At 44.2% G+C, this 12,057-nt stretch overlaps 1 protein-coding gene and 1 pseudogene across 2 annotated transcripts; one reads left to right on the top strand and one right to left on the bottom strand.

Moving 5' to 3' along the window:
- Nucleotides 1-1,011, top strand: part of LOC125535058 — a 71,066-nt pseudogene extending 70,055 nt beyond the window's left edge.
- Nucleotides 1,012-7,232: 6,221 nt separating this feature from the next.
- On the bottom strand, nt 7,233-10,806 carry LOC125535780 (superoxide dismutase [Cu-Zn] 4A). Of its 2 annotated transcripts, none has more exons than XM_048698855.1 (8): nt 10,649-10,806; nt 9,693-9,780; nt 9,508-9,609; nt 9,336-9,431; nt 9,171-9,202; nt 8,990-9,065; nt 7,708-7,761; nt 7,233-7,530 (listed from the first exon to the last, which is right to left on the bottom strand). In XM_048698855.1, exons 2-8 carry the CDS (start codon nt 9,766-9,768, stop codon nt 7,508-7,510), a joined length of 459 nt encoding a protein of 152 aa, XP_048554812.1. In that variant the 5' UTR covers nt 9,769-9,780; nt 10,649-10,806; the 3' UTR covers nt 7,233-7,507. The 2 variants fall into 2 exon arrangements, with proteins under 2 accessions (XP_048554812.1, XP_048554811.1); XM_048698854.1 differs by having other exon boundaries at nt 10,645-10,783.
- Nucleotides 10,807-12,057: the final 1,251 nt, after the last annotated feature.

The raw sequence follows: 12,057 nt of genomic DNA, 5'->3' as shown, positions 1-12,057 counted from the left end.
AGATTGGATCTCCTAGGCTGCGCACCACCCCCCCTTGGCCCTCCTATATATAGTGGGGGAGAGGAGGGACTTGATACCAGCCCCTGGCGCCTCCCTCTCTCCCGTTACGTCTCTCTCTCGTAGTATAGGCAAAGCCCTGCTACTGTGACGCCCTGCATCCACCACCATGCCGTTGTGCTGCTGGATCTTCATCAACCTCTCCTTCCCCCTTGCTGGATCAAGAAGGAGGAGACATTCTCCCGTCCCGTACGTGTGTTGAACGCGGAGGTGCCGTCCGTTCGGCGCTTGGTCATCGGTGATTTGGATCACGTCGTGTTCGACTACATCATCACCGTTCTTTGAACGCTTCTGTGCGCGATCTACAAAGGTATGTAGATGCATCCAATGACTCGTTGCTAGATGAACTCCTAGATGATCTTGGTGAAACGAGTAGGAAAATTTTTGTTTTCTGCAACGTTCCCCAACAGTGGAAATCTTAGTGCCCCTGATATTGTTATTTTGCGCCATGCTTTCTTTCGTGATACCACTTTCAGTTTAGGCGCTATTGTTGCTAAACGGTTAAATCTGAACCGCACAAAGGATCCCGTCTTAGGAGGCATCTTCGCCTCACGCCTTGCTGCACACTTTAACATACCTATTAGGCATCATGAGAAAGAGGAAAAGTTGCTACCTCATATTTTTCTAGATTATAAGAGCATGGTAGCACATAATTTTATTGTTAAGAACAAGAAGAAGATGCTTAACTATAGACTGATGTTTGGTAAGAATCACTTTGAGACTATTACCTTGCCTGCTCCCTCTTTGTTCAACATATTTTCAGGCACGTACCTTGTTTTGCCGGAGGCCGTTCAGGCATACCAGAGCCTAACATCAGCTCTAGAGCCGGAGCCACTATATGATCCTCACCGTCAGTCTGTTTATCAGTGGGATCCGGAGGAAATCGCCAACCAATGGCACCCCGAAGACCCTCCTCTGTACACCGGAGACGGCAGCTTTGATCCATGTCCATAGACCAACTTAGGCCAAAAGCCTAAGCTTGGGGGAGTATGTATTTCTCACCGTCATTACATTCATGTTCACACACTCATGCCAGTTCTCGGTGCTCATACTTTTTCATTGTATAATCCATGCTAGTTTATTTTCTTTTTAAGTTTTCCTCTTGTGTCTTTGAAAAACCTTAAGGAAAACCAAAAAAAATAGGTGTAGCTTTTATCTAGTTTACTTTCCATGCATGTAGTAGTAGTAATTAAAAAGAAAACCCAAAAAGATTTCTAGTTCTTCTTTTGCTTGTTGGGAGCTTTCCCGTGTAAATAGTTTTATTTCCTTTCTTTTCCTTGGGGGTCGAGAGGAGAAGACCACGATGAAAATGTTGAGTGGCTCTCATATGCATTATTGTCAATCTAAAAAAGAGCCCATATTACCTTGTCTTCTCCCTTGTATTGAATGCTTTGCAGATTCCAGCTTAGTCCAATGCATATGCACTATTATTATCAACACTATTCGGTTGTGCAAGTGAAAGGCAATAATGACGATATATGATGGACTGATTGAGATGAGAGAAGCTGGTATGAACTCGACCTATTATGAATGAAACATGTTTGCAATGACAATTAGAGATTATAGTTGCTTATTCCATGCTTAATTTGCTAGGAGTTATAATGGTTTACCTTGCGTGTCAACATGCTATTAAAATGGTTGTGATGTGGTATGATAGGGTGGTATCCTCCTTTGAACGATTTGAGTGGCTTGACTTGGCACATGTTTACGCATGTACTTGAAACAAAATCAACATAGCCTCCATGATATTTATGTTCATGGTGAATTATATCCTACTCATGCTTGCATTCAGTGTTGATTACTTTTAATGCATGTTCATGACTATTATCGCTCTCTAGCTGATCGCTTCCCAGTCTCTTTCTAGCCTTCACTTGTACTAAGCGGGAATACTACTTGTGTATCCAACTCCATAAACCCCAAAAGTTATTCCATATGATTCCACCATACCTTCCTATATACAGTATCTACCTGTTGTTCCAAGTAAATTTGTATGTGCCAAACTCTAAACCTTCAAATAAAAATTCTGTTTTGTATGCTCGAATAGCTCATGTATCAACTAGGGCTGTCTATATCTTCCATGCTAGGCGGGTTATTCTCAAGAGGAGTGGAGTCCGCTCCTTACTCACGAGAAAATGGCTGGTCACCGGGATGCCCAGTCCCATGCTCAAACCAAATCAAAATAATTGCAAACAAAACTCCCCCAGGATTGTTCTTAGTTGGAGGCACCCGTTGTTTCAGGCAAGCCATGGATTGATGCTTGTTGGTGGTGGGGGAGTATAAACTTTACCATTCTGCTTGGTAACCGCCTATAATGTGTGTAGCATAGAAGATATCGAGATCTCTTTGTTATGTTGACAATGAAAGTATACCGCTCAAAATATTATTCATCTCTATTTCAAAATCGAGCTCTGGCACCTCTACAAATCCCTGCTTCCCTCTGCGAATGGCTTATCCATTTACTTTTATGTTGAGTCATCATTCTCTTATTAAAAAGCACTATTTGGAGAGCATCGCTATCATTTGCATGTATTATTATTAGTTTACATTTAGTATGACTTGACTGGATCTCTTTTACCATTAATTACAATTTCCAATCAGCCCTTGATCTTCAGGAGTGCTCTGCATTTATGTTTTGCGATCTCAGAAAGGGCTAGCGAGATACCATCTTGTTATATCATATTATGATTGTTTTGAGAAAGTGTTGTCATCCGAGATTTATTATTATTGCTCGCTAGTTGATTATGCCATTGATATGAGTAAACATGATACCTAAATGTTATTGTGAATATGGTTAGTTCATAATCTTTGCTGAAAACTTGAATGTTGGCTTTACATATTTACAACAAGAGCAAACAGAGTTTGTAAAAGTTTTTCTTTATCACTTTCAGTTTGTCAACTGAATTGCTTGAGGACAAGCAAAGGTTTAAGCTTGGGGGAGTTCATACGTCTCCAACATATCTACTTTTCCAAACACTTTTGCCCTTGTTTTGGACTCTAACTTGCATGATTTGAACGGAACTAACCCGGACTAACGCTATTTTCAGCAGAATTGCCATGGTGTTGTTTTTGTGCAGAAATAGAAGTTCACGGAATGACCTGAAAATCAACGGAGAATGTTTTTGGAATATATAAAAAATACTGGCGAAAGAATCAAGGCCAGGGGGGCCACACCCTTTCCACGAGGGTGGGGGCGCGCCTACCCCCCTGGGCGCGCCCCCTGCCTCGTGGGCACCCTGGTGATTCACCGACCTCAACTCCAACTCCATATATTCACGTTCGGGGAGAAAAAAATCAAAGAGAAGGATTCATCCCGTTTTACGATACGGAGCCGCCGCCAAGCCCTGATCTCTCTCGGGAGGGCTGATCTGGAGTCCGTTCGAGGCTCCGGAGAGGGAATTTGTTGCCATCGTCATCATCAACCTTCCTCCATCACCAATTTCATGATGATCACCGCCGTGCGTGAGTAATTCCATCATAGGCTTGCTAGACGGTGATGGGTTGGATGAGATTTATCATGTAATCGAGTTAGTTTTGTTAGGGTTTGATCCCTAGTATCCATTATGTTCTGAGATTGATGTTGCTACGACTTTGCTATGCTTAATGCTTGTCACTTGGCCCGAGTGCCATGATTTTAGATCTGAACCTATTATGTTTTCATGAATATATGTGAGTTCTTGATCCTATCTTGCAAGTCTATAGTCATCTGCTATGTGTTATGATCCGTTAACCCCGAAGTGACAATAATCGGGATACTTACCGGTGATGACAGTAGTTTGAGGAGTTCATGTATTCACTATGTGTTAATGCTTTGGTCCGGTACTCTATTAAAAGGAGGCCTTAATATCCCTTAGTTTCCAATAGGACCCCACTGCCACGGGAGGGTAGGACAAAAGATGTCATGCAAGTTCTTTTCCATAAGCATGTATCACTATATTCGGAATACATGCATACATTACATTGATGAACTGGAGCTAGTTCTGTGTCACCCTATGTTATAACTATTGCATGAGGAATCGCATCCGACATAATTATCCATCACTGATCATTTGCCTACGAGCTTTTCATATATTGATCTTCGCTTATTTACTTTTTTGTTGCTACTGTTACAATCACTATAAAACCAAAACTGCTACCGTTACTTTTGCCACCGTTACCACTACTATCATATTGCTTTGCTACTAAATACTTTGCTGCAAATATTAAGTTTTCAGGTGTGGTTGAATTGACAACTCAGCTGCTAATACTTGAGAATATTCTTTGGCTCCCCTTGTGTCGAATCAATAAATTTGGGTTGAATACTCTACCTTCGAAAACTGTTGCGATCCCATATACTTGTGGGTTATCAAGGGGTGAGTTTCGTCTACGTACCCTTGTAGACCGTAAGCGGAAGCGTTATGACAACGCGGTTGATGTAGTCGTACGTCTTCACGATCGACCGATCCTAGTACCGAAAGTACGGCTCCTCCGCGATCTGCACACGTTCATCTCGGTGACGTCCCACAAACTCACGATCCAGCAGAGTGTCGAGGGAGAGCTTCGTCGGCACGACGGCGTGATGACGGTGATGATGATGCTACCGGAACAGGGCTTCGCCTAAGCACCTCTACGATATGATCGAGGTGGATTATGGTGAAGGAGGCACCGCACACGGCTGAAACAATCAACTTGTGTGTTCTAGGGTGCCCCCCTGCCCCCGTATATAAAGGAGCAAGGGGGAGGCCGGCCGGCCCTTGGGACGCGCCAGGATAGGAGGAGTCCTACTCCTACTAGGAGGGGGAAAGGAAGGAGGAGAGGGGGAAGGAAAGGGGGGCGCCGCCCCCCCCCTTCCTAGTCCAATTTGGACCAGAGGGGGAAGGGCGCGCGGCGTGCCCTGGCCGGCCCTCTCTCTCTCTCCACTAAGGCCCATGTGGCCCATTAGTTCTCCCGAGGGGTTCCGGTAACCCTCTGGTACTCCGGTTTTCTCTAAAGTCACCCGAAACACTTCTGGTGTCCGAATATAGCTGTCCAATATATCAAACTTTATGTCTCGACCATTTCGAGACTCCTCGTCATGTTCGTGATCACATCCGGGACTCCGAACTACCTTCGGTCCATCAAAACACATAAACTCATAATACCGATCGTCACCGAACATTATGCGTGTGGACCCTACGGGTTTGAGAACTATGTAGACATGACCGAGACATGTGTCCGGTCAATAACCAATAGCGGAACCTGGATGTTAATATTGGCTCCTACATATTCTACGAAGATCTTTATCGATCAAACCGCATAACGATATACGTTGTTCCCTTTGTCATCGGTATGTTACTTGCCCAAGATTCGATCGTCGGTATCTCAATACCTAGTTCAATCTCATTACCAGCAAGTCTCTTTACTCGTTCCATAATGCATCATCCCGTAACTAACTCATTAGTCACATTGCTTGCAAGGCTTATAGTGATGTGCATTACCGAGAGGGCCGAGAGATACCTCTCCGACAATCGGAGTGACAAATCCTAATCTCGATCTATGCCAACTCAACGAACACCATCGGAGACACCTGTAGAGCGCATTTATAATCACCCAGTTACGTTGTGACGTTTGGTAGCACACAAAGTGTTCCTCAGGTATTCGGGAGTTGCATGATCTCATAGTCATAGGAACATGTATAAGTTATGAAGAAACCAATAGCAACAAACTAAACTATCATCGTGCTAAGCTAACGGATGGGTCAAGTCAATCACATCATTTAACTCATGTATATGGTTAGGAAACATAACCATCATTGATTCAACGAGCTAGTCAAGTAGAGGCAAACTAGTGACACTCTGTTTGTCTATGTATTCACACATGTACTAAGTTTCCGGTTAATACAATTCTAGCATGAATAATAAACATTTATCATGATATAAGAAAATAAATAATAACTTTATTATTGTCTTTAGGGCATATTTCCTTCAAGAAGTTGGCATATGGGGCCATGTGTTATCAAATTCTTGGAGCATTCCTCACTGGTGAGATGAGTTGAGAATTTTGAAGTAGCAACCTTGGTCTCTGCCTGGAACAGACAACAGTGCTTGTTGCTTGGATGTTTCAGGTTCGCAGCCGACATAAGTTGTCATGTGTTCTAGTCATTTTTCTGTAATGTATGGATTCGCATTGTTTTCAGTACAGGGAAAATGTTGTGCAAGATCCAGGTTAACTCGTGAAGTTGTGGAAAGGTGGTAGATACCGCGCCCAGGCCAATTTTTTTGGATAATCGTTTGACAAGTGAAGTCTATTTTAAACCTTAAAATTATAGAACTCATCGTAAATGAACCGTCACCTTCAAATCTCTGAAATATATACCCTATACTCACATATCCTGGTCTATCTCGGCCTTGAACCGTTTGGCGGATCAGGAAAAAGATTATCTCGGCGGGATCAATCTTTACTCTCACTTACTACACTGGTCCACATGTCATGTTCATTTTCAATCCACGGTTGCCATCTCCCCTCTCTCCCAAAAATGCAACAGTCTCCCTTCACGCCCGAGCCAGACAGCTTGCCGTACATAACGGTGGCAGCGCGTCCACGGTGGAATACCTGTTGCTATTGACGATCACGGTGGCGAGGCCGACCACGAGCACGCCGGAGACGGCCATGCGCGTCCCATATCGATGGCGATGCCGTTGCTGCCGATCAGGAAGTAGTCGGGGTCCCTGGAGAAGGGTTGTCAGAGCGAGACACCGTCGGAGAGGATCATCATGATGGACGGCCGGTCCGCCCAGGACGCGAGGAAGAACGGGCTGCCACCGAAGATGGCAGATGGCCGCGCCCACACCATTGCCGCTGAATCCGGTCCTGCCGTTGCCGTCAATTGGGAGGAAGAGCACGAACAAGTTGGCCACCTTCTGCGTGCTGGCCATCCGGGCCTGGAACGAGGCACTGGAGCGCCCGAGCCCGGAGACGGTGCCTGAGGGGGGAACCCCGCAGGTGGCCACAGCAGCAAAGGAGACCGGGGACAGCCTTACTCTGTAAGAGCAAGTGCCACCGTGTAGGATCCACGTCTGTTTAGTTTCACTTTGCGTCTCACCATTCCAAACAGATAAAAGTAGCTACCCAAGACTGACAAAAAAGAATCACCAGAACACATGGAGCGTATCCAGATGCACGGATGTGGCGTTGCAAGATGAATGTAGCTCTACAAGATATATGATGAAATCTGAAACCTCTCTCGTTTTCTGTAAACACGTCCAGAGCTAGTAGCGAACAACAGATCCACAAGCACTTGACAGAACTGTTCCAGTCACACATCTCGATAGCCAAATGACAGCGATAAAGTTCAGAGTAACACATAGGAATTGACACGACTGGTGCACACTAACAAGTGATCAAAGATCATGTGCTTATTTAGAATAGAGATTGCAAATCTGCATTCTGAAAAGGTTCCCATATCTGTACGACGTTGGTCGGCGAAGATGACATCTTAGCCCTGGAGCCCGATGATTCCTGGAAACAAGGAAACGAAAAATCATCAGAACAGAAGAGATGCACAGGGTTTCTATGAATCCACTAGATGCTACTACAAGAAAATAGCAAACAACAGTTGGGCAAAAGGAAAACAGATAGGCAACTAGACCAGATTGGAGCAACCAAAAAATATTGCCAAAGAAATTTTTAACTTACCGCAAGCAACACGTGCACCAGCGTTTCCAGTGCTCTTGCTCAGCTCATGTCCACCTGAAATACAGCACGGACAGTAATGGTTACATGTGCGAGCTTCATGCCTCTATCCAAATCAATGTTAAACAGGCTGTGTTCTGAATAGAATGAGCAGCTTCTGGGTTTTTTAAGTGCAGAAATTTCAGTTTATATGTAGCAAGCAGGTGAATTTACAGATAAGACAAGATTGGCTAGCTAATATCAGATGATCTTAAAACAAACATGCACAACTGAATGCTCTAAACAATACAGTGAACAGAAAAAGAAAAATATGCAAATAGAAAAAACCTTTGTGCAACTTTAACATAAGAGTTTCTTCTGTGAAGGTAACACGCTGTATTTTTTAGTTATAAAAACATGAAGCAAAACAATACTGCCATGTTACTGTAGCATCACATCATAGATAGGGTCAGTTTCTTGAAACTAATTAAAACTAACAGATCTGTGAACTGAGGGCACCATGGCTACACAATACAATCTGGATATGCCAAATCAAACTAATCTGGACATTCAGGTGGAAGTTCTCATCTTATAAGCATACGCCAAAGCAACACAAGCATCAACTAAGCCAAGCAAATACTCAGGTGATACTGAGCATATCATAAATCATAGCATCTACTCCCTCCGTTCCTAAATATAAGTCTTTTTAGAGATTCCAATAAGAGGCTACATACGGAGCAAAATGAGTGAATCTACACTCTAAAATATGTCTATATACATCCGTATGTAGTTTGTATTGAAATCTCTAAAAAGACTTATATTTAGGAACGGAGGGAGTACCCTGCATGCCAAATGCCTAAAACACTTGTGTTGTGCATTTTTCGCTATAGACATGTGATACGAGTATAAATTTATGTGTCATATAAGACAAGCAAGCCAAAATTGAACATTAGTTTTATTTACCGGATTTGAAGATATAAATGTGGAAATTGGAGAAAAGCAAGAAAACACACCCCCAGCTCAATATTCCATAAGGACAGTTAGTCACACAGTACTCCTTTGATATTAACCTCTAGCTATGAAAGCAACATGTTTATCCAAAAGTAGACTAAAGTTCACAACCTCAGGCTCTTCAAACTTACTCATACAACATACATTCATGATTATGATCCATTCTAAACATATAAAACATACAAGCACATAACTATTTTAGGAATTCTGCAAAAACAACTTCATTCCAATTTGACAAACAAGCATGCACAGGAAGACAGATAAATGTATGATTCAAGTGTTTCCAAAGCATTACCCTTGCCAAGATCATCAGCGTCACCATGGACGACAACAGCACGGCCAACAATTGAATTTGGTCCAGTAAGGGGGATCTGCCATTCAAAAGTGTGATCAGTGTCAAATGAACTGTGCTGAAACACAATATCAAGAAAAAAGGTCAATGTAATATGTTTGTAGAGAGAACAAATATTGCTTACATGGCAGTCAGTAATATTGATGCTAGCAACACCTGGGAGACAAAAAGTGAACTGTCAGTGCAGCTATGCATTATACACAATGCTACCTGATTTGGAAACAAAGCAAAAAATCTATCTCCAACATAAAGGAATCTAAGTGAGGCAAGAAGGGTATAAACGAAGTACCATCCACTCCAGCTGTCACATTTCCAAGATCACCAGCATGGCGGATTTCATCTTCGGGTGCCCCATGCACATGACCAGCGGGGTTGAAGTGTGGTCCTACGAAAGAAATCGACCGCACAAATAAGCACAGCACAATTCGTCTGTTCTCAAAGTAAGGAAGAAATTTAGGTACCAGTTGACATGCAGCCATTGGTGGTGTCGCCAAGAGCGTGCACATGGAAGCCGTGGAGCCCTTCCTTGAGTCCGGTGACACTTCCCGTCACGGTGGTCGGGCCTAAACAACAACCAACCAGTTTACATCCAACGAACATACAGGGACAGAATAGAGAGGCTCTCAAAGCATGTTTGCATGATTACCCTCTCCCTCCTGGGTGAAGAAGATGGTGCCCTTGACACCCTCACTGCCGGTAAGCACAGCCACAGCCTTCACCATTGTGTGTGTGATCTGCAATCAAACCCCAGAAGTGAACAATCACCGGAGTGAAGCAACAGGACATTGCAAACCACCCAGCAGTTTTTCAGCACAAACACATCATAAATCTTGGTAATTAGTACTACAATAATACAGTCCTTGCTTCGTATACACACCCTATGCTACACCACAAGCAGCAAATCACTAATTGTTACTCCATCCCAACTATGTAATTCAAGTTCAGCAACAGAAAATCACTAAGATGTGGCAGTAGGATGCAACAAAATTAACATGACACAGCACAGGGACGAAATAAACAAGTTGTAATTGAGATGTACAGAACAGTCTACTGCATCAACCCATCTAAACCCCGAATCCAGAGCATGCCAGCCCATATGCTATACCACAAGCAGCAAATCACCAATTGTTGCTGCAGCCTAGCTATGTAATCCAAGACCAGCGACAGAAAACAAACCCACTGGATATGACAGTAGGACGCAACAAAATTAGCATGGCACGGCACGGGGACGAAATAAACAAGTTCTAACTGAGATGCACAGAAGAGTCTACTGCATCAGCCCATCTAAACCCCGACCGAACCCAGAGCAAATCCCACACCCAAAATCACCGCACCGCACCCTCCAACACCAACTACAGGGACACTCGGCAGTGATCCGTCGGCGACCAACCGACTACCACGCGACCACGCACAGGAGCATATAACTCCGCAAACACAGGCACGGATCGGGGCCGCACGAGACCGCGGCCGAATCTAACCACCGACGAGACGCGCCGGCCGCAGATCCGGGCCAAAACTACTCCGGCGAGGTCGTGGTTGCAGATCGGGAGAACGAATTTCGCAGACCTAGATTTCTGGGGCGGGGATCCGGGCGGTACCTACCTCAGGTGACCCCGGTGCGATGCGCGGAGGAGAGGAGAGGAGTAGTTGGGGAGGAGGAAGGCGAGTCCGACTTGGGTTTATGACCTGGGGATGGGATGGATGATGCTCTGCAGAAGACTCGCGAACCGAGGGCCGGCGGCCTAGCTTAAATAGAGCAGAGCCGGTGGCAGAGGTGGTGGTGGACTGACCTGACGCGCTGGCTGCTTTCCCTTCACCTACCCCCTCTTGTTTCTTTTTCTCTCTTTTTTTACTACTCATGAGGAAAAAAATGACTAGTTTTTACTATGATAATTCACTTCGGTGCCCGAGCCCGGTGAACAGTAATGCGATTAAAAATAGAAAACAAATTCTAAAATATCCGAAAAAAACATTACAAGCAAGATGCGCATGTGCATGATGCTTGTGCAAAATTTCGTGAAGTTTGAGCATTTGAGGAGCGCACAGCAAAAAAGACAAAATCATGCGTAAACAATGTTGTTTTCAAATGTTTCTCACATATCTTTTTTTTCACGAGCTCCTCGAATGTCCAAACTCAATGAAATTTTGCATAAGCATCACGTATTTAAGCATCTTGCATCATAAAAGAATTAGATTTTTTTTAAAAAAATCTATTTTTACAGCCTTATTGTTTATGTTCGGGCTCATCGGAGCCCGGGCACCTAAACGCCACACTATAATTTTTGTGACTGTCTTGAGATCAAGGGAAATAACCTCGATTTTTTGCTACGCTGAGAGCACGCCCTCTTCTCGACAGCAGTAGTAAAAAAAGAGTTGGAGAATATTTTTGAAAATGGTGCGCGTGTAGTCCACGCATCTTTGGATAACTGTGCATCTGCGTCTGACTCCAGCTTCTGAACTTTTGAAACGGGTGCGCGTGCAATCCACGCGCAGGTGCCTCGTGCTAATAATCTGCAGCAAAAGGACATTAGGGTAATGATGTTGTTAATCTGTTGCCGCCGTGGCATGCTAATCCAACCGAACTATTCCAAGAACGCACGGAAAGAAAAGGTGCTTTGAGATACTTTTCGGAGTTCATCGTGATGCGTCATATGGGCAGGAGAGGGCACAAGGCATCTCCACTGCGGATCACCAAAACGATTGCTAGACACACACGATATTTTTAGCCATCCAACGCAGTTTAGAAAATCATCCGGTGTTTGAAATCTGACAAACCAGCTTCAAGTCGAAGGAGGTTTGGGGAATCCGAACATCCGCCACGTCGGACTTCGATACCCCGACACATCACAGAAAAACCCTTTCTAGCGTCCGCTTTAGACCCCTTTGTGTCGCGCGTCCACTCCGTCTTGACCGGCCACCCGCCAATCCGCATTTTCGCGATGGCGCACTATCGGAAATCCTGCTCTAGTTGCCCACATCGAAGCTTCACAAGTCCTCATGTCATGGGTATT

The sequence above is a fragment of the Triticum urartu genome, chromosome 2 (genome assembly GCF_003073215.2).
Source record: "Triticum urartu cultivar G1812 chromosome 2, Tu2.1, whole genome shotgun sequence".
Lineage (NCBI taxonomy): Eukaryota > Viridiplantae > Streptophyta > Magnoliopsida > Poales > Poaceae > Triticum > Triticum urartu.
The sequence above is the reverse complement of the archived record's forward strand: the minus strand, read 5'-3'. Positions and strand labels throughout refer to the sequence as shown.

Excerpts from the sequence above, each read along its gene's own strand:
- LOC125535780 (XM_048698855.1), bottom strand. The coding sequence starts at position 9,768 with ATGGTGAAGGCTGTGGCTGTGCTTACCGGCAGTGAGGGTGTCAAGGGC. Across the intron at positions 9,203-9,335 it reads TGTGACAGCTGGAGTGGATG|GTGTTGCTAGCATCAATATT; the intron begins GTACTTCGTTTA and ends TTTGTCTCCCAG. Across the intron at positions 7,531-7,707 it reads TGGTGCACGTGTTGCTTGCG|GAATCATCGGGCTCCAGGGC; the intron begins GTAAGTTAAAAA and ends CCTTGTTTCCAG.